The sequence below is a fragment of the Megascapheus bottae genome, chromosome 6, assembly GCF_031878675.1.
Source record: "Megascapheus bottae isolate mThoBot1 chromosome 6, mThoBot2.hap1, whole genome shotgun sequence".
NCBI lineage: Eukaryota > Metazoa > Chordata > Mammalia > Rodentia > Geomyidae > Megascapheus > Megascapheus bottae.
The window spans coordinates 4,828,844-4,851,791 of NC_143514.1; the positions used below are offsets into that span (position 1 = coordinate 4,828,844).

The 22,948-nt window shown below is 40.4% G+C and overlaps 1 protein-coding gene across 3 annotated transcripts in view; it reads right to left on the reverse strand.

Moving 5' to 3' along the window:
• Nucleotides 1-468: 468 nt before the first annotated feature.
• Nucleotides 469-22,948, reverse strand: part of Lrrc8b (leucine rich repeat containing 8 VRAC subunit B) — a 54,720-nt gene continuing 32,240 nt past the window's right edge. For all 3 annotated transcript variants that reach the window (XM_090334132.1, XM_090334130.1, XM_090334131.1), the window contains 4 exons: nucleotides 20,105-20,158; nucleotides 11,862-11,965; nucleotides 7,222-9,388; nucleotides 469-1,265 (listed from right to left, as the gene is read on the reverse strand). In XM_090334132.1, the coding sequence (XP_090190258.1) occupies nucleotides 993-1,265; nucleotides 7,222-9,363 (2,415 nt within the window). In that variant the 5' untranslated portion in view covers nucleotides 9,364-9,388; nucleotides 11,862-11,965; nucleotides 20,105-20,158 and the 3' untranslated portion in view covers nucleotides 469-992. The remainder of the gene's footprint in view (nucleotides 1,266-7,221; nucleotides 9,389-11,861; nucleotides 11,966-20,104; nucleotides 20,159-22,948) is intronic.

Sequence of the window (22,948 nt, forward strand, 5' to 3'; positions counted from 1 at the left end):
GAAAATGTGTATGTTTTATATGAAATGTAAGGCTTTGATGATAGACAAGTAGACATTTCTAGATTACTTTTTTTTTTTTCAGGCTGCTTGGCAGATGACATGTCTTAAGTACCCTGGTTCCTGCTAAAATTTTGCAGGCATTCTCTCATTATTGTTCAGAGAAAACCAGATTAAGAAAAAACATAAGCAAGTTGGTAAAGGAAGTAAAAATAATTAATCCCCCAAAGAAATTCTGCCAGCTGGACGCGGTGTTTTACTCCTGTAATTCTAGCTACTCAGGAGGCTGAGATCTGAAGATCTTGGTCCAAAGTCAGCTCAGGCACTAAAGACCATGAGACTCTAATCTCCAATTAGCCACTAGAAAACCAGAAGTGGCGCTGAGACTCAAAGGAATAGAGTGGTAGTCCTGAGCTTAGGAACTCAGGGACAGCACCCGGGCCCAGAGATCACGCCCCATGATCCACCAACAAAAAAAGAAAAGAAAAGAAAAGAAAAGAAATTCATTCTGCCATGTACAATATACCCTGCTTTAAAAAAAAATGTTAGGAACAAGACAGTGGTGAATACACAGGAAATTTATACTAATGAGCTTTTATGGGCTTCTATTTTTTTAATTAAATCAATTCAAGCAATTGTGCAAAATAAAAATAGGGGAAGGAAGAAGAAAGAAACCTATACAACCCTAAAGATGGAAGTGCAGGATTCAGTCATTTCATGTCCCTCAATCTACCCTCCAGGTGTACAGTTCTTCCAACTCGTGAATACGTTAACTATGAATTAGTCACAGAATTCCAGTTCAGTGTGGACCCTTTTTACCTGTTTGACTTAGAGCTAGACACGGAGTTGCTTCAGAAGATGTTGGAATGGCACCTCATAACCAGCCTCTAGCTTCCACCTTTATAATTTAGGACATTTTGCTCTCCTTTAAAACCCTGGGGTGTAGTTCAAAAAAGAAAAAAGAAATGCATTTGTGACATAGGTCTCTGATTAGGTCAACATTTGTCTAAGCAGGTCTGCAAACGTTCTGTCACGGGGAGAGGCAACGTGTTGAGCAAACTGTCCTCCACTATCAGACAGCTTCGCTTCAGGGACTGACAGCCTTCCAGCTCTGGAGGCAGCGACTCCAGGTAATTACCCACGAGCTCCAGATGCGTGAGGCTGCACAGCTCACCCACACGAGGGGACAAATCTGTGAGGCTATTTCTCCCCAGAAGTAGACTCTGCAGCTTCTTGCATTGAAACAGACCATCTGGTAGCATCTCAATCTGAAAGGAAAAGAAGATGCTAATGAAACAACTGGGGTGCTTTCTTTTGTTGTTGTTGTGTCCATGTTTCATGTGTGCTCACACATATGCACATGCCAGTTCTGGGGCTTAAACTCAGGGCCTGGATGCTGTTCCTGAGATTTTTTGCTCAAGTCTAGGGAACCACCATTTACGCCATAGCTCCATTTCTGGCTTTTTGTTGGTTAACTGGAGATAGGAATCTTACAGACTTTGCCTGAGCTGGCTACTCAGCCTCCTGAGTACCTAGGATTACATGAGCTATCACACCCAGCCTGGAACTGGTTTTAATGGTCTATGATAGTTTAAATACACATTGTATTTAAGCCCTAGATTCCTTTTCCCCAAAAGCAAAGCTGCAGGTTTACTGGGACACCCAGAACAATGGTGATGCATTTGGGGTCAATGGAAAAGAGAAGAAAAGTTAGAGGACATGTATCCCCGAGAGTCAGGGCGGGCCACCAATTTGGCTCTGCACACTGACAAGCCATTCCCTAAAGGAAACTTGCTTCGGTACTTACAGGCCCTAAAGTACATAAACACATGTGGAACTCGGGAGAATCATAATTATTCTAGAGTCCTAGAGCAGAAATAAATTACTCCCAAGAGCCCTTATGGGGAGTTTACTGTATATGTATAATCAGCAACTCTCCCCACAAACAGCTCTCAACAGGCACATGGTTACTTTCTGTATGGGGTTTCTCAGGACCCACTGAAACATGACTCTAGTTTTTGTTATTGATTGATCAATCGACTGATTGTGCTGGTCCTGGGACTTGAACTCAGAGTCTCAGTGCTACCCCCAAGTTTTTGTACTCAAGGCTCATACTCTACCACTTGAACCACAGCTTTATTTCCAGTTTTTTAAAAAGTGGCTTCTTGGAGATAAAGAGTCTCCTAGACTTTTCTGTCCAGGTTACCTTCAAACTGTGATTCTCAGATCTCAGCCTCCTGAGAAGCTAGGATTACAGGCATGAGCCACTAATACACAGCTAGTGTGCTTTTTTTGTTGTTGTTTTTGCTTTTTTTTTTTTTTTTTTTTTTGCCAGTCCTGGGCTTGAGTTCAGGGCCTGAGCACTGTCCTTGGACTTTCTCAAGGCTAGAGCTCTACCACTTGAGCCTCAGCACCACTTCCGGCTTTTTTCTATGTATGTGGTACTGAGGAATCGAACCTGGGTCTTCATGCATGCTAGGCAAGCACTTTAACCACTAGGCCAAACTCCCAGCCCTGTTTTTGCTTTTTAAAAGATGTCTGCAGAAGCAGAAACAAAATATATATGTGTACATTTTATTCCTCACTCCAGACACAGACATGTTGAGTATGATAATTCTTCCTGTGTCTGCATATCTTCAGCTAACTAATTCATATAATTCAGAGAGGAAATTTTAAATATATGTAGCCTGCAACTTAGGTCGGCCTCTAAGGCTGCTGCATTAGACAGCTCCCACACATAGTGGCTGGCTGTCCAGTTTCTAAGGGGCCAAAATGGCTCTGTTGGAAACAAGGATAGAAATGCACTCCCATCAGAGAATTCTGTGCAGATGTCAGCTCAGGAGAACTAGCACTTTCAAGTTCAAGGGTCACCCTAGCATATCACCCTCTAATGAATCAAACATGAACTTGACTTGTCTTGAACACTATCTTCCTGGTCCTTCCTCCTCGTGCTAACCCACCTTGCTACATGATCTCATGTCTTGTTAAATCCTTTGTGCATGACCTCTGCCTTTTTTTTTTTTTTTAATATTTCCCTAAGCCATGGTTCTCAGGGTGTGGTTCATAGAACATTCCTCATACGAGTTCCTATGAAAAAGGTGTTTTACTCAAACACATTTGTTTAACAAATGTGCCAGATAGTTATTTCCCTTTTGGAGAAGCACAATGCAGATTAAAGACACTGAAAAGGCCTGCAGCAAAAATATTAGAAAAAAATCCCACACATGTATTTAATGTGTGTATAGGCAGGGGGATTGTTTTTCTTTTCCTTTTCTTTTTTTCTGGCAACCCTATTACCATCTGGAGAGCTGCCCTGTCAGAAAATGCCTGCCACTGGGTGAGAGCCCAGCCTTGGCCAGTCTTGAAGACTCCTGACCTTGTAACTTAGTAGAAAACAGAGCTCACTTCCTGCACACAAGAGAAACAGCCACCACACTAGAGAAACGGTCCCTACATCTTTAGCCCCCTCACTGTTAAGAGTGCCAACACTCGGGAATGGGACCAATCAGATGCTGACACTAGAATTTGGTCATGAGGTGGTCACAAAGCAACGGAGACTATGAGTAGCCACTCTTGTAGGTGGGCAAGAGCCGCCGTTGGAGCATTTCCCAAGGCAGGTGCTGGATGGTCAGGGCCATTCTTAGGCTAGATGGTCCTCACCATTGGCTTTTGTGCTTCATCTTGGCTATGGTCCTCTCTGCTGTTTGGCTGACTTCGTGCTTGACTTTTCTACATTTCATTTTCTAGCATCCTCCCTGACTTCCCTAGTGATAGATACTACAAGATGCTAACCACCCGTGCAATACATGTCACATTTAACTACTCAGCCAACAAGAGGTCCTATTTTCATGTCTCTTCCAGAATCAGGAGGATCTCTAAGACTAGATGATAGCTTGGAATTATTTAAATCCTCACATGCAACACAAGTCCTTATCTTCCATTAGCAGTATTCCCACTAACAACCCATGTGTGAACAAGATAGTTCCTTCTGACCCTCACTGTCCATTCAACTATGCAGAAAAGATGAAAAGAGACCCCTGATGGCTGCAGCTCTACCGTGCCTATGGCTACCTCCCTTGTCCAAAGCCTTGTCCTCCATGGAAATCTCTCAAGTGTTGACACTAATATTGAAGACCACCACTTCCCATTCTTAGGCGAATCCATTCACCTTCCTGGGGGCTGTCTAAGCTGCTTCTTCACAGCATTGTCTCCAAGTCTCTTCACACTGCTTCTCTAAGTTCCAAGCAATGTCCCTCACCCATTCACAAGTCTTGGTCATTACCTGGGCCCTGAGGTTGCTTGACAACAGGCTTTTCTCAGGTCTCTAAGATGAGCCACACAAGGATACCATGCTACTTCGGCTATAAAGTCCCTTCCACCTAATTTTTCACCAGCTGAAAAAGATCTTCCTTTATTTGGATAAAATGCACTCAACATGGAATGTGATGTCTCTTTTTTTGTGTGTATGTACTGCTCCTATGGCTTGGGTACTGTTCCTTAGCTTTTTTGCTCAAGGCTGATACTCTATCACTTAAGCCACACCTCCATTTCTGGCTTTTTTTGGTGGCTCATTAGATAAAAAGTCTCACAGATTCTGCCTGGGCTGGCTTCAAACACTAATCCTCAGATCTCTGCTTCCTCAGTAGCTAGAATTGCACAGGTGTAAGCCACCAACACCCAATTTAATATCTTTGTTTGTTTGTTTGTTTGTTTTTGCCAGTCCTGGGCTTGAGCTCAGGGCCTGAGCACTGTCCTTGGACTTTCTCAAAGCTAGAGCTCTACCACTTGAGCCTCAGCACCACTTCCGGCTTTTGTCTATGTATGTGGTACCAAGGAATTGAACCCGGGTCTTCATGCATGCTAGGCAAGCACTTTAACCACTAGGCCAAACTCCTGGCCCCCCAATTTAATATCTTTAGCCATGGTCCGGAAGTTAAAAACCTTGGTATCAAAGACAAATGATCTTAAGATTATCATTAATTAACCCAGCCAAAACATTAACTTTCCTATACTTTTTTTTTTGCCAGTCATGAAATCTGAACTCAGGGCCTGGGCACTGTCCTTGAGCACTTTTTGCTCAAGGTTAGCACTCTGTCTCTTGAGCCACAACACCACTTACAGCTTTTTCTGTGTATGTGGTACCAAGGAATCAAACCCAGGGCTTTGTGCATACTAGGCAAGCACTCTACCACTAGGCCACTCTCCCAGCCCCATCCTATACATTGAAGTAGTATCTGCTGAGCTAACAATTTAATCAGCTATAACTTCAAAATAAAATTCATTCAGTGAGCCAGGCACTGGTGGTTCACGCTGTCACCCTTGCTACTCAGGAGCCTGAGATGTTAAGATCGTGGTTCAGAACCAGGCCCAGCAGAAAAGTCCATGAAACTCTTATTTCCAAAATTAATCACAGAAAAGGCCTGAAGTGGAGCTTTGGCTCAAGTGGTAGAACAATAACTTTGAGCACAAAAGCTCAGAGACAGTGCTCAGGCCTCAGAGCTCAAGCCCTAGGACTGGCAATAAATAAATACACAAATTTATCCACTGACTTAACTGTATCACAGCTTAGGGGAAACACTGCTTTTCACCATAATTATTTGTTCTGCTAATCAACTACATAATTAAAATGGCACAATGATAAAACTAGATTTTTGGTTTTCAAGTCTGGTCACCAGGCAGTTACTAGCATTATCAACTTCACCTGTGGACATTCCGGAAATGATCATTCATGCATCCTTGCTATATTAGAGCCCTGCTCAATCAGAAGCATGGAGTGTGGTCCAGCAAGCTGCACTTTAACAAGCTCTTACAGTAATTTGGATGTGTACTGCTAGTATACGTTGATCACAAAGTTGTTTTGAAAACATGTAATCTAGATGGGCACTGGTGGCTCATGCCTGTAATCTAGCTACCCAAGAGGCTGAGATCTAAGGATTGAGGTTCGAAGCCAGCCAGGGTAGAAGTAGAGACTCTTAGTCCAACGGACCACCAAAAAATCAGATGTAGAGGTGTGGCTTAAGTAGTAGAACACCAGGTTTGAGCAAAAAAAGAGACAGTAGGCAATTTCACATTCACAAATTACAAAAGGCTAGAAGATAATGCAGATTCCAGTAGGGCAGAAGAAAATAACAGTGTCCCCACTTCCGGGAGCAGAAGGCCAGGCTCATCTCTTAGCAGACCAGACTTCTGTCCCTGTCATTCCATAGGGACACAGCCCTCACTCTCTTGCCCTTCAGACTAGCAAGGACATTTTACTTTTTTTCATTTTCCTCACCCTTTGCATTTTAGCCTAGCTACTCATTTTGTTTTTTTTTCTTGCTTCAGTGAAGTTGCATTTTCCTTAACTTGGCTTTACTGTTGCAAATTATGGTTCGTTTTTAAGCATGGGATGCTGGAAAAAGCTTCTAAAAAGCCCTAGCATTGCATTATAGGGCCAGGCCTTTCATTTTGAATTGTCTTTCTAGATATTCCTGCAGATTTTAAATCTTTGGGTTGTTTTAGTGTTTCACAAGAAGGGTTTATGAATAATTCATAACCTCAGCATTCTGAAGCAACTTATTTTTATATGGAAGATTTAGAAGGCTAAAAAGTTTTACCAAATTTCCTAACAACTCAAGTCTTCCCAAAATAAAAATGGAAGGGCTATCTACCATAACTAATGAAATCTTTTAAAATACTTCAATTGTGATGTTTTGGTAGAAAACAGGGAAACAGAATAAAGAGAACATTTATTGAGCAATTATGATGTGCCAGGAACTGTGCCAATAGTTACTCTTTTTTTCCCTATCATCTCCATGAAATCTGTTAGATTATGAACAAATGGCCAGGGCGGGTGCCTCAGTGTCCCACATCTGTAATTCTATGTTATCAGGAGGCTCAGATCTAAGAACTGTGGTTCAAAGCCTGCCCAGGCATAAAAGTCCACGAGACTCCTATCTCCAATTAACCACCCTAAAAAGCCAGAAGTAGAGCTGTGGCTCACATGGTAGAGCACTAACTTCAAGCAAAAAAGTTTAGGGATAGCACGCAGGCTGAGTTCAAGCCCCAAGAATGGCGCAAAAAAACCTGATGTTTTGGTCATTTATTCAAGGTCACTGTGGATATATATCCTCACCAGAGAATGCTTATAGGGCCTAAAGTCCATTTTCTTCCCCTATGGTACATAGCACACACAGGAGAGCCTCAGGAGACAGACTGAATAGAAGGAAGAAGGGATTCACTTACATTGTTGTTGGTTACGGCAAAGTACTGCAAATTACTCAGATACTGTATTTCTTCTGGAATGAAGGTCAAGTGATTATAGCTTAGATCCAAATAGTGCAGTTTGGTGCATAGAAAAAGCTGCAAGGGCAGATTCTCAATATTATTATGATCCAAAGAGAGCTGCTCCAGATTAGATAACGCCCCAATCTGGGCAGGAATATAAGCAATGTTATTGTGCCACAACTTTAAGCAGGAAAGATTCTGAAGATGCTGAAAGCTAATGATCTCTTCCACTGTCTTCAGGTTATTCTCCTTGAGGTCTAATTCATGCAAGTTGTTCAGGCTGAAGATGGAGTGTGGGATCCGTTCCAGGTCACAGCTGATAAGCTCCAGACTTTTCAGATTGACCATCTTTTTCAAGTTGTTCAACACCACCAGTTTGCTTCCCTCGTTATCGAGAGACAGTTTCTGCAGTGAGGGCAGGAGGTCTGTCACCAGCTGGGGAATACGGGACAGGCTGCTCTTCAAGTACAGGGTCCTCAGGTTTTTTAAGTCTTGGAAGCCCTCCAGTTGCATGGTACTCAATTGCTCTGGGAGAACACAGCCTGACAGATAGAGTTCCTTGAGATTTTTCAGGTGAAATACCCAGCGTGGGATCTTCCCCATTTCTGTAAATTTCAGGCGGAGGATTTTTAAATTCTCCTCCAGGAAGGCCAGGGCCGGGTGGTCAACCACCAGAGATGAATGGTACACATGGAGCTCCTTGAGGTTGACGAGCTGGGAGACGGCGGCAGGCAGCTTGACCTCAGGGATGAGCTCTAGGCTGAGCACTTCCATTTCTGTTAACTCAAAGACGTTGTCTGGAAGACCATGGAGCATGAAGAGATGCAGCTCGATCTTCTCCTGGGCGTTTTTCACAAGCTTGCTTTTCAGTTTCTCAACTGTCCATTCGTTATTGAGGTTGATCTGTTTGAGTTTGTTCTCGCTGACCTCTGACAGGAATATGGAGAAGCGTTTGGAATAAAGAGGGTCGTACTGATCGGCCAGGTGAAGGATGAAGGCAAAGTCATTCTTGACATCCGGGATATCACTGTAGTTGCTCTTTTCTCTTAGGGCCTCAAAGGAATATTGCTTCAGAGAACTCCTGAGCATCCACCACAAGCTATAGGAGGAGGTGAGACCGTAAAGGATGACCAAAATGACATAAAAGGAAGCCAGGACCTTAAATATTTCTGCCAAGGAGTAGACACACTGGTAGCGCTTGTATCCGGTGAAAGCCTGCACATCGATGGAGCAGTCAATTTCGAGACTGATGTAGGTTAAAAAGTATGGGACATAAGTTATAATGAGGAGAAACAAAATGACTTTGACTATGATCTGCTTCAGATACACCCGGTAGATGATGTCCTTCTGTTCTACATGCATACGGAATCGCTTCACTTTTTCGAAGATGGCTTTGGCCTGTTCGCCCTCCTTCTTGTCCAGGACACTGGAAGTCGGGCTTTCTATAGAGCTGGCTGTCTCCAGGCCTGGCTGTGGGTAGGGCAAGGACTGCTTGCTGCAGTCCATGTCTGCAGAACACCCCGAGGTGGAAAGCATGGTTTTGGACTTGGAGGGCTTCAGAGGCCTCCCGGACTGCTCAGCCACGGTCTCAGACAGGGCACGGGTGGTCCACGGAGAATCGAAGCACTTGTGAAGGATGGCCACGAAATGCTCCAATCTGGAACTCGTGCTGGGGTAGTGAAGCCAAAAGTTGCTGCAGGCTGCAAAGATAAGAGTGTGCAAGAGCACCAGGTAGGGGAAAAACTTGGCAAACCAATGGAGCTGTCTCTCATAGCACACAGCATCGATGTAAGAGTACTGCTGTCGGTGGAGGTCATTCTGGATTCGGAGGGGGAGCGGGAGGGGCACCCCAGAATTAGAGGACGTGTTCATGCTGGCTTTCAGGGTGTCCCAAGGCACGGCACAGTGATTGTCGAATTCCACTTTGCATGGAAGACAGCAGAGGACTCTGCTCTGCGTGAGCTGGAGTGCTCCGGCCAGCACAGCCACCAGCAGCATGATGAGTGTGATATAATACCAGAAGACATCCCACCAGGGCTTCAGGACATGGTACGATGACTGGGCATCCGCCAGACACTTCAGTTCTGTGAGTGTGATCATGACTTTCTTTTATGCGAGTACCAAACTGGAGGAGGAAAGGAAAGCAAACCACTTACTCAAACAAGCATTTAACTCTAATGCTTGAACACACATAAGCTATCCTGGTAGGATTTTTAGCTCAGGGGTCAAACCAAAGAGGCAGGACCCAGGGTCTTATATCTTTTGGGTTGATTTGAAACATAAAATGCTATAAAAATAAAATAAAAACTGCTGGGCGCAGTGGCTCACGCCTGTAATCCCAGCTACTCCGGAGGCTAGGATCTGAGGATCAAGGTTCAAAGGCAGCCTGGGCACAAAAGACCTTGAGACTCTTTATCTCCAATTAATCCCTAAAAAACAAAACAAAAAACAGGAAGTGAGGGCTGTGGCTCAAGAGTAGGGAGGAGCCTTGTACTGAAGAGCACAGGGACAGCACCCCAGCCAAGAGGTCAGCCCCATGACCCACAAAAAAAAAAAAAAGAGTTGTTTCATAGCTCAGGGAACCACTCTTGATTTACAGAAGTATCCTATAGGCTTAGAAGAACCCTTCCCCGAATTACCGTCAACTGAGTTATCTCCTTCACCTACCCAGCTCCCATTCTGTAATTTAAGCAATGAGTATTTAAAGTTATTCTTTTAAAGTTTGGAAATAACAGTAATGGCTCTAAAACAAATAAGAAAGAAAAACCATGTCAGAATATTCCCTAAGTAACCTGGTGTTTAATACTATCATGGCACTGTGTTAAAGGGATAAATGCTTAAAGGAGTACTCCATTGTTTTCTTCAAAAAAAAAAGACTGAATTTTTATTTTCATTTTAGAAAATATTCCAGCAATACTCGAGAATTTCTGTTTTAAAATGTTCCTAATTAGCAAAATCCAGACCACCAAGATGGTAGAGTGTAAGCTAAAATCAAAGATTGGAAGCTTATAAAGTTTCTGATAAGACAAAGAAGCCTATTATACTTCGTTGAGAAGGCAACTCTAACATAACCTTTGCTCCAGGGTGCTCCTTGGGGCTTCTTGACCCCAGTTTCTCTTGAGGTACCCTATCCCGGACAGCAACCCCAGGGAAAGTATTTTGCTGCAGTCAGTCCTCCCCCTAGAGACTGCTGTTCTTTGAGGTGCAGAAGCTCATTGCAGTGGCTGTTATCTGTTAATAAAGCATCTTCCCCTGTGCTAGTGATCTCAACCTATGTCTGACCATTTGGCCATCTCTCTACCTTTATCTTTTTCCGGTTGTGGTACCCACGATCCTTGAGTCTGGAACACCACTTCTTGTCTGTATTCTCTCTGGACATTATGTCATACATGGAGATTCATTTCCTCCTAGGACTTGTGACATGATTATATAACTCCACAGGGCTTCCCTCTTTTACTCTAGCTCAGTGGGTCTGACTGTTCAATTCCTCCCATTCTGCCTCACCTCTACTGCGGTTAACTGTGTCAAGGCTTGACCAAAACCAAAAAACAACAGGATTACATGAGATATTCCAAAATACCATAGGCATAATGGGGAGAGGGGAACAGTATGAGTGGAAGAGCAGAAAACACTGCTAGATGAAGGAACATACAGAAACATCTATGGATTTTGATTGATGTGCATGCATACTTTCAGCTAACATATGACAGCTATTAGACTAACACATTTATCACCTTTGGCCACGTGAATAGATGAACCTAGATATAGGAGTGATGGTTCCATGCCTCTCTGGTGAATCCAATGCTCGGTTACAAGGTAAAGATGAAATGGTTACCAGGGGCTGGCAGCTCATACCTGTTATCCTACTCAGGAGGCTGAGATCTCCATCCAAAGACAGCCTGGACAGGAAAATCATGAGGCTCCTATCTCCAATTAAACAGCAAAAAGCCAGAAGTAGAGGTGTGGCTCAAGTGATAGAGGGCTAACCTTGAGGGGAAAAAAAGCTCAGCGATAGCACCCAGATCGAGTTTAAGCCCCAGGACCAGCTTGCGCATGCGCACAAAGAAAAACTCTTCAGGAGCTGCCAGCCCAAACCATTCCTGCAACACTCACCGGAAATTGATGACACTCAGCTGAGACAAAAGATGACTAGGAGAAACTGTATGACTACCTAATGGCTGAAAGAATATGTACACTTGGTTTCTGAGGTACAATTGAGTGGACAGAAGATTCAGAAGGCCATCCTTTGATTCAGTTTGCTGCTGGAACATCACAGAACAGCCTACTCTTTGAACAGTTCAGCTCCCTATCCCTAGTTGGGTCTCAATGAATACAATGGCATCGGGGTGGGAATATTGAAATCAATTAGGAGAATGAAGTGGTAATCTACAAGGGCTTCACCAGCTCTGACAGTAGATTTCCTTCATCCTTTAAGGGTCCTGAGTGCTGAATTCATTTAAGACATGAAACTGAAATTGTGGATAAAAAAACAAAGTTCAAACAATGATATAAGTACATGCGAGAGAATGAAGATTTATTCAACAAAGACTATAAGCCAACACCGACCAGAATAATATTCTTTAAATATCTAAACTTACAATTATGGAAAGGAAATGAAGCAAATCAATCAGCTAGGCTTCAATCAGGAGGTCTACACCTTTTGAAGTTTCTTAGACACACCATCTCTGAGTTTGTCTTCATCCTGTGAGAAAGCATAAATATCATGAAACATATTCAAGATAGTTTTAATGGCTTCACAGACTCTTATCACCAGGAGACAAGATGTTGCAAACAGACTTTACAGGGCTACTTTGCTCAAGGGGTCACACTGTGACAAAAGACACCTATCAGACCATACAATTACAGAGACATTGCTACAGAAATTTATGTGGAATATATTTTAAGATTATGTATCTAATACACTTAGCTTTTCCCAAATAGTTTACTTGTTAATTTCTCACAGTTTCATACACACTTGGCCTTATTTGAATTTGTCAGATGGTTTGTCAAACCTGCACCTGATTTAAAACCTACTCAAAGAAGTCTCAATGCAATATTTTTTCATACACAACTTAGAAAGGTGGCTAAAATTCACTGAAATTATGTTATTAAATATAGCAAGACTTCTCTGGGTCTTCTAACTTTAGTTTTAATTTAAAAAAGTCATTCTCAGCATGACTCTAATCATTTGTGGTAGTTAAACTATGTATGTATTGATAAGGCTGAACTGTAATAAAATTTTGAAATATTAAATAAAAATAATATTTTAGGTTAGCACATGGAACTCAGAAAAAAAGTTGCTAGGAATGGTTTTTATGTGCCCCAGAAATACTGAGTAAAAAAAAAATCACTACTTTAATAAGAATATCAGCCTCAAATAGTTTCCACGTCATGTTTTTAGTAAAAATCTTCTGACCATGTCATTTCAAATAGCAAAAATCTGCTCGTATCTGAAATTTGCAATGTGCAAACTCTGCTTTCCACTTCATTTTCATACTTTGTAGTTGTTTTTCAGGTTAGAAAACAGTGTTAGAGTAGGGCGCGGTAGCTCATGCCTTTAATCCTAGCTACTCAGGAGACTGAGATCTGAGGACCATGATTCAAAGCCAGCCTGGGCACTAAAGAACAAGAGACTCTTATCTCCAAGTAATCACCAGAAAACAGGAAGTGGGGCTGTGTGGCAACCTTGAGCTGAAGAGCTCAGGGACAGCACCCAGGTCCAGAGTTCAAGCCCCATGACCCACAAAAAATAAAGAAAAAGAAAGGAAGGAAGAAAGAAAACACTGTGTTAGAACTAATACTGAATATGAACCAACTTATAAGATGGCAGGGAACATGATAATATATCATAAATACAATACATAACTGCATTTCTATGTATCAAGCAGCATAAAGACATCTGCAGGCTGGGGTGCAGCTCAGTGCTTGTTTAGCATGCACAGCGCATGCTGGGTTCCATCCTTAGCATGAAGAAAATAAGACATCTGATCTGTGAAACATTTACATAGCTTTCCATACTTGTGCATCCCTGCCAGAAAAGCATTTATTGCATAATCCAGAATGCTAATTAGCCATCATGATCCTTCTTATACAAAAGTCCCTTAACTAGTACAAATCCATTTTCTGCTTTGTATTCAGCATCTTTATAAAAGAAAAGAGGCATCAGCTTCTAACTAATGCCAATACTTAAAAATAATCCTAAAGGGTTGAGGGGAAGGAAAGTGGAAGAAAAACATGGGAGGGTAACAATGTCCAACAAGAAATGTATGTAACTATAAAAAACAAAACAAAACAAAACTTTTCCACTCCATTCAAAAACTATACTTTCCTCTAACCATCTAATCTGAAAAAAAAAAGCTTCTTGTTAATGAAAGGAAATTAAATCTATAATTCTGAGCACTCTAATATCATTTTAATTTCAAAGAATACTTAATTTGAATCAGCTTGTTTCATACTTACAACAAGCCTCTGAGATAATTAGTACTCTTCTTCACATATTTTAAACATGTAAATAAGACAGATCCTAAGAATTTAACATGCCTAAGGTAACAAAACCCGCACGAAATAAAATCACAACTGGACTTAGGAGCTAAAATTCTAAACCTTGTCCACCTCAGACCACATGGCCTTTGTAAATCTGATTAGTTAGGCTATGGTCTCAAGTCTCTCAAAAGCTGGGAAAAAACCTATTTAGCTCTTTCCCAGAGCATCTGCCTTATAATTCAATTCTATTATAATCCTAAAAAACAAGGATGTAAATGTAGTTTTCTATAATGTTGTCAGCTGCAGTTATATAATTAATCCATTTTCTTAGCTAATTATTTTTTCTACTATTTATTTTTTGCTCATCCATCTAAGACTTAACATTTGAATACATACGCTTTGCATTCAGGGATACACAAAAATTTCAAGCATGCTTATATCTAATTTTCACTGCTAATTTTTCTAACTGAACTGCTTAGTCAAACTTAGAGCCATTATGCCATTTCATGTTGTCTTTGAGTGCCCCAACTTTTTCTAGACAGTATTTCAGCAAACAAGGACTCCATCTAAATGAGATCTCAGTGCATAATGTACTAATGCACTAAATCAGTTCAAAGAAAAATTATGTTAAGAATAACAGATTTTATGGTCCTAATCGCATTCTTTTAGCTTTTAAATCTCATTAAAAAGTCATAAAAGCTTCTCAAAGCAAACAAACTCATCAAACAATCGCATCTCAAAGTCTTTACACTGGAACAAAACTTGTTAGACATCTTTATTTTTGTAGTCCTTATTTTATTTGGAAAAGATTTCCAAAATAACCAGTTAAAAAAATAAACAAATGATGGCCAGCTGGTATATACAGTCATTATATACTGAGAACCAGATAATATTTCAAAGATTTTTGTCTCTGATCCCAGGCAACCATTAAAAATGGGGGGGTATTCTATACTAGTCTCACTGAAAGTTGATTTTAAAAATCATCTTAAGGGAGTTTGGCCTAGTAGTAGAGTGCTCGCCCAGCATGCACAAAGACCCCAATTCAAAAAAGCCAGAAATGGTGCTGTGGCTCAAGTGGCAGAGCTCTAGCCTTGAGAAAGTCCAATGACAGTGCTCAAGCCCTGAGTTCAAGCCCCAGAACTGGCCAAAAAAACAAAAACAAAAAAATTATCACACTAACATATACAATGATGTTTCCAATCAAGAGGTTTCTTAGTTCTAACTAATATATACTTATTTTTATTCTATTTGTGTGGGGGGGGGGAATCATGGGGCTTGAACTCTGGGCTTAAGCACTGTCCCTGAGCTCTTCAGCTCAAGGCTACTGCCCTACCCCTGAGCTACAGTCCCACTTCCCGTTTTCTCATGCTTAATTGGTGATAAGAATCTCATGTTCTTTAGTGCCTGGACTAGTTTTGAACTACGTGATCCTCAGATCTCAGCCTCCTGAGTAGCTAAGATTACAGGCATGAGCCACCACACCCGGCTTCTAACTAATATTTAAATTCACATCTTTGAACTCCTTTTAGAAAACTATCAATATCTCTGATTAGCTGTTCCTCTTCTTTATTAAAATAATAACTCATCTAAATTACTCATCAGAAATATAAAAGCAAGAATTTGGCATTTCTCATGTATTCACAAAGTCACTTAAGTAGGTTAGAATCCTTACATCTTTTACATTAGTGTCAGCACACAGAATTTTTTTTTTTTTGCCAGTCCTGGAGCTTGATCTCAGCGCCTGAGCACTGTTTGGGGGTTTTCTCAAGGCTAGAGCTCTGCCACTTGAGCCACAGCACCACTTCTGGCCTTTACTATGTATGTGGTACCAAGGAATCAAACCGGGTCTTCATGAATGCTAGGCAATCACTCTACCACTAGGCCAAACTCCCAGCCCAGCACACAGATTTTTTTTTTAATTAAAAAATTTATTAACCTTGATTTTTACATCATATTTCAAATGACATGTTTAACAAATGAGTGTTCAAGAAAGAAATCTCTATATACAATCACTGGCACTTAGTTTTTAGAACATAATCAAAATTAGGCTAAGGGTTTGTATATCACAGATACATATTAATTTACGAAATAAAACACTATGTCTATAGAGTTTGGTTTTTTTTTTTGTTTTGGGTTTTTTTTTTGCCAGTCAAGGGGCTTGAACTCAGGGCCTGAACACTGTCCTTGGACTTTTCTCAAGGCTAGAGCTCTACTGCCTGAGCCACAGCACCACTTCCAGCTTTTTTTTTCTATGTATGTGGTATCGAGGAATCGAACCCGGGTCTTCGTGCATGCTAGGCAAGCACTCTACCACTAGGCCAAACTCCCAGCCCCAGAGTCATAGGTTTTTATGTCTATGTAGTTATGTTTATATTTCCAATACCATGTCCATAGCATTGGATATGCAAATATTGAATCCCCGCTCTTGTACTGTGTGGATCTAATAGCCACATATTAAGGATACCATGCACCTTTTGTTCCTTTGGTCTTGACTTGTCTCACTCAACATGATTCGCTCTAGATTCATCCACTTCCCTGTGAATGCCAGTATTTTATCTTGTCTGTTGGCTCTGTAGAATTCCATTGTATATATATACACCATATTTTCTGTATCCATTCATCTGCAGTAGGGCATCTGGGTTGTTTCCATCACCTAGCTATTGTGAATAGTGCAGAGATGAACATAGCTGAGCAGGTGTCCTTATGATGTTCAGGATAGATGCCCAGAAGTGGTATGGCGGGATCATAAGGAAGGTCAATTTTCAGCTCTTTAAGAAACCTCCAGAGTGGCTGAACTAGCTTACAATCCCACCAGCAGTGTAGTAGGGTTCCTTTTTCTCCACAACCCCGTCAGCAACTGTCATTGTCTGAGTTCAAAATCTTGGCCATTCTTGTTGGGGTAAGGTGGTATCTTAGGGTTGTTTTTATTTGCATTTCCTTTATGACCATGGATAATGAGCATTTGCTCATATGCTTTTCTGCCATTTTAATCTCTTCTTCTGATAAGTCTCTCTTTAGTTCCCTTGCCCATTTAGAGAATGGTTTGTTGGGTTTGGGGGGGATTAGTTTCTTGAGTTCCCTGTAGATACTGGATATTAAGCTTTTGTCAGATGTATTATTGGTAAATATCTTTTCCTAGTTGGTTGGCTGTCTCTCTACTTTTGCAATTACGCTTTTATTTGTGCATAAACTTTTTATTTTTAAGTAGTCCCATTTATCGAGTCTCTCCCCAATCTGTTGTGACCCTGGGATTCTGTTCAGGAATCTTTTGCCTGTGCCTATGAGTTCCAGTGTCTCTCCTATTCTACCATGAAGCAGTATCATGGTTTCCGATCTGACATTAAGGTCTTTGATCCACTTTTAGTTAATGCTTGTGCATGGTGAAAGGCTAGGATCAATTTTTAGTTTTCTGCATGTAGCTGCCCAGTTTTGCCAGCACCAATAATTGAATAGACTGTGTTTCTTCCACTGTATATCTCTGGCTCTTTTGTCAAATACAAGTTGACTACAGGTATGTGGTTCTAATTCTGGGTCTTCTATTCTGTTCCACTGATCTTCTGGTCTGTTTTTGTGCCAATACCATACGGTTTTTGTTATTATGGCTCTATAGTAGAGCTTGAAGTCTGGTATTATAATACCACCTGCATTGCTCTTTTTGCCTAGAATTGTTTTGGTCTTTTCTTGTTCCATATGAACCTTTGGGTATCTTCTATTTCAGTAAAGAATGTCTTTGGGATTTTGATGGGGACTGCATTGAATTTGTATATCAATTTTGGTAGTATAGCCATTTTCACTATGTTGGTTCTCCCTAGCCATGAGCATGGGATGTCTTTCCATTTCCTAGTGTCCTCTTTAATTTCTTTCATTAGGCTTTTATAGTTTTCATTAAATAATTCCTCTACATCTTTGGTTAAGTTAATTCCTAAGTATTTTATTCTTTTGGGGGCTATTGCAAATGGGATAATTTTCTTGATTTGGCCTTCTGTTTGGGTATTGTTGGTGTACAAGAAGGCTACTGACTTCTGAAGGTTGATTTTGTATCCTGCCACTTTGCTAAAGTGGTTTATTAATTCTAGGAGTTTGGGAGTGGAGCTTGTTGGGTCGCTCAAGTAGAGGATCATGTCATCTGCGAATAGGGATAGTTTAATTTCTTCTTTCCCTATGTGGATCCCTTTGATATCCTTTTCTTGCCTTATCCAGCACACAGAATTTGTTAATAAACACCCTTTTCAAATGTAGCTATAGATTTGAGAACTAGAAAGGAATTAGGTATTTCTCTAACATCACTAAGCAAGTATTTTTCTAACAGTTCTAACATTTCTCTATCAATGTTCCTTTTAAAAAGTCAAACATGGGCCTGGAGTTTGGCCTAGTGGTTAAAGTGCTTGCGTAGCATGCACGAAGACCCGGGTTCGATTCCTCGGTACCACATACATACAAAAAAGCCGGAAGTGGTGCTGAGGCTCAAGTGGTAGAGCTCTAGCCTTGAGAAAGTCCAAGGACAGTGCTCAGGCCCTGAGCTCAAGCCCAGGACTGGCAAAAAAAAAAAAAAAAAAAAAAAAGTCAAACATATTTTGAGAACCAAAACACATTTTTCCTCTTTTTAGGTTGATAGTCTCAAGAATTTTGCCATAGAAGCATAAATATGACTATCATCAATTACAATCCAATATTAATTAACAATATCAGATAAAGGTCCATGGAGACATGGGAGCCAAATGGCTTCACAGCTGAATTCTACAGGACCTTTTAAAGGAGAACCACCACCAACACTCCTCAAACTTTCCCGAAGCCTAGAAGTAGAGAAATCATTTCTGAATCCCTTCTATGAAGCTAGTATTATGCCCATTCCAAAACTAGATAGCAACACACCATAAAAATGCTGAGAGCAGATGGCTCATGCCATCTGTAATCCTACTGAGAAGACTGAGATCTGAGGATCTCAGTTCAAAGCCAGCCTGAGCAGCTAAGTCTCTAAAGTCTGTGTAATTAGCCATACAAAAAGGCCAGAAGTGGAGGTAAAGGAGAAGCAAATATTTCTGGAGCACATAAATCAAAAGACTGAGGAAAGAAACTAGTATTATTGTGATAGGATGAGCTCAGAGTATTGCCTGAGTGGCAGAGTACCAGCCTAACTAGAACAGACCCCTGAGTTCAGTATTCTAGTACCACCACCAAAATGAAAATAACATGTATGTATGTATGTATGTATGCACACATATACATGCACACATATATATTTGGCAACTTCTTACTCAAAACTGTAGAGTGGTAATCTATCTATTTAACCATAAAACATTACATAACAAACCAGGCACTGGGAGCTCATGCCTGTAATCCTAACTACTTACAAGCTGAGATCTGAGGATAACTGTTTGAAGCCAGCCCAGGGAGTAAATCTGTGAGATTCTTATTTCCAAAGAAACATCAAAAAAAAGTCAGAAATGGAGGTGTGGCTCATGTGGTAGAGCATTAGTTTAGAACATAAAATCTCAGGGACAATGCCGGGCACAGTGGCTCACACCTGTAATCATAGCTACTCAGAAGACTGAGCTCTGAGGATCAAGGTTCAAAGCCAGCCCAGGCACAAAAGACCTGAGACTCTTATCTCCAATTAATCACTAGAAAACGGGAAGTGGGGTTGTGGCTCTCAGGTAGGGCTTGAGCTGAAGAGCTCAGGGACAGTGCCCAGGCCCCGAGTTCAAGCCCCAGGGCCTCTCCCCCCAAAAAAATTTCAGGGACAACACCCAGGCCCTGTGTTCAAGCCTCAGGACTGATACCAATAAACAAGCAAACAAATAAATATAATAAATGCATACATACACTATATAGAGAGTCATTTCAAATTAGCATAGAAATATGAGTATACTCCAAATTAAAGCATTTTTACCTTTAACTGTAAGAAAAAAAAAAGCGTGTTCAGAAGGCAGCAGGTGGTTACCTAGGGTGCATGTTCAGGGCTAGGTATACTTTGAAGAAATATGCTGTATTCACAGCTCTGGAGAGTTGTGCTATTTAATCTAGTAGGCATTCACCTTGGTCACATCCATGTCAGAAGCTCTGCCATAGAGCTAATTCATAGATATTTATTATTGTCCTTAAAGATTTTTAATGGTTAAAAAAATAACAAATGTACATATACAGACACATTCAACATCCACTAAGTACAAGAAGATGACACACTTCAATTAAAACACATATAAATTTCTGTTACACTGGTTTAAAGACATCAAAAGAATTTTTATTCAAAACATCTGTAGGAATAACTCTTTCTGTATCATTTACTTTTGCCCCTAGCTACAAACTTATTTGTAATAATCCTTACCATAATGCTTGCAATTCAGAATATTCATCTTACCCTATGAATGCTGGTCCACTGGAAATTCTATAATTACTTTTACTTGAAGAATTCCTAAAGAGAAATCATAAACATATTGTCATATTTTATGTAACACCTTCCGATTGTCCACTTAAATGATCCTAACATTTTAACATATATTAAACATACAAAGAGTAACTTTGAAAAAGTAAAGTGAGTACTGTTAAACAGACACCTCCTGGTCTGTCACCAAGGTGTAAACTAATACCCAAGAAGAGATACAAATCATGTGATACATTTAAGCTTATCTCAATGGTAATTCCCAAGGGGCAAAATATGGGTGGAAAAAAATATTAGTAGCTGGGATAGTTTTTCCTTTCTGGTTCTGTGGATGTCTTCTTATTTGCTGACTTGTTATGTTAGTTTTATACAAGTACAGCATTGTAAAATTCAACAGTATCGAGATATAAGTTTGCCCTTTATAGGTTATGGGCTTTCTTGATGTTAAAGTTTCTCAAATTTTTTAAATTATTCACTGATATTCATTAAAATTTATTTACCACCAGCTATGTGCTCATCACAGTTCAATCTTGAGGACCCAATTGTATACAAGATAATAAGATGCCAGCTCTAATGGGGCAGACATTCTAGTGCTACCTATTCTAGAACAGATAATAAGTGGAGAAATAAAAGCAGTAGCTAATATTCACAGAAGTTTGGCTTGAAGAAAATCAAAATACACGGAAGCTTCTGGGGGGATTTTGGGTCTGGAATCTTGGAAGGAATGAGTGTTCACTTTAAAATTCTAAGATGATTTTTAATGTAGTCATCAAAACTATAACACTGGTGAACATCTTTTTAAATAGTATTTTCTGAGTGTTGGCGCTTTGAAAATCACAGTAGATTAAAAATCAGTTTTGATAGAAAAATAATTCACACATGGATACATCACAGTTTATGAAAGTATTCCTCTACTGAATCCTAGATTTTTCCTTTTTTTTTTTTATTACTAAGACGGCTGTTCACAGGATTTCTGTTACACAAATTTCCAAAATGAGAGCACTGAGTCAGTGCATGAAGCATCTAAAGACTCTGATAATATAAATTTGTTTCTCTAAAAATGTGACACTAATATTTTTCCCTATAAACAATGTAACCACGGCATCCAACACTTAGGATATACCATTTTAAAAAATTCAACTTCTCTCCCTCGCCCAATACATTTCACTGAATGAAGCCAAACATTTTCTACTGCTTATTAACAAGTTTTATTTTCACTTCTTATTTAAATTTATATAAACCAGAGAAAAGATAAACATGTAGATCTCGGTGAAAGCCCTCATAATGACTACTTGTTATCCCAGGAGGAAGCCATTTCTGCAAAGTAACAGAAACAGCACCATATAGCTCAGTGCTATATCTAGAATAAACTAAATCACTCAGAACCAATTTTAGAAATCCATTTTTTTTCCTCTTCAGCAGAACACAAGTACCAAGCTGGAAGAATGAAATTTGAAAATACTAAATGGCAATGCTGTCTTAAAATAGAGCAAATCATCCATATTAGGCAGGATAAAAAGGTCAAAGGCAGTCACAGCAATTCCAAGACCAGCTGCTGGGCCCATGGCTGTGGCTGCACAATGGCTCTCTGGCATTACTGAACTTGCTCCAGCCACCCCCAAAAAACACATTTCTAGATAACCTTCAAAAAAAAGTCTTCTGGAAGATTTGGAGATAATAAACACACTACTGAGAATCCCTGCATAGTACAATCTTTGCTTCCAAGTAAAGGGACATAGAAGAAAAACCATCATAAGTGACAGGGATAAGAAACATGCAGTGTTCTGATCAGGAAATCAGGACCTGGGCCTTTTACTGTGAAAAGCAGACACATCTAACTACTCTAAACTTCCTTCTAGTAGTAGATAGTCTAGTTTGGGAATCTGAGAATGAGTTTCCATCTGTATGAATGTGTCTTATTCTGATAGGTACATCCAAAAAAAAAAAATCCTAAAAGGAAAGATCACTTGCAGTGCTGATGTCTCTAACTCTAGGACCTCAAACATGCAAGAGTTATACCCTGGAAGACGTCCCCAACCCAAAGTCACCAATCAGTAATCAAAGAAGCTGTAACAAGTAGGTCAACGCAAAGTTCCGAGACTTCACTTCTTCAATCAGCTACAGTAGGAACTGCTGCAACGGAACACTCACTGGTTCTACCTTCTGTGGGGTATTTAGGTTGTGTAAAATCAAAAATCTTACCAGGATGGAATATTCAAAACCAAGAACATAAAATAGGCACATCCATTTCACCTTCCATTCCTCCCTGTGGTCTTATAGAATTACCTCCATGACCTCTACTAGATGCTCTGGTCATCAGAAGCCTCCTTTGTGTCCCTGGGACACACTTTGGGATAATCATCTGATACTGTTTTATGGTGTATACTAAGTGACTGTTTCAAACTCCCTTAGGGCTCAGCTAGGATCTTATTCATCTGTATTCCCAGGGATCTCTCTCCATGTGTCTTTTCAGGCTGGATTAGAGAGTATGTAAGTAACTGGAAGGAAATGTAAGAAATCTGGCTATTAGTTCCTTCTGCTCAGTTAAGATCTCCAGAAGTTGCATAAGAGAAAATTAGAGAGCTCGTTTGCTTCCCTTTCTGCATAGTGTTCTTGATTTTCTTCTCTTACAGATGTGATCAATACTGAAAGAACAGTCTTAAGTGGTATTCGATCTTCACCTGCCCAGAGCCACCTAAGGTGCTCCCATGTCTGATTGTGTTCTGTTTGCGCCATGGATATTAAGTAGGTCATTGTTGAATGATGCACTAAGTTAGAGCAGGAACCTTCTAAAGACTCTGGTAAGTAACATCAATTCAATTT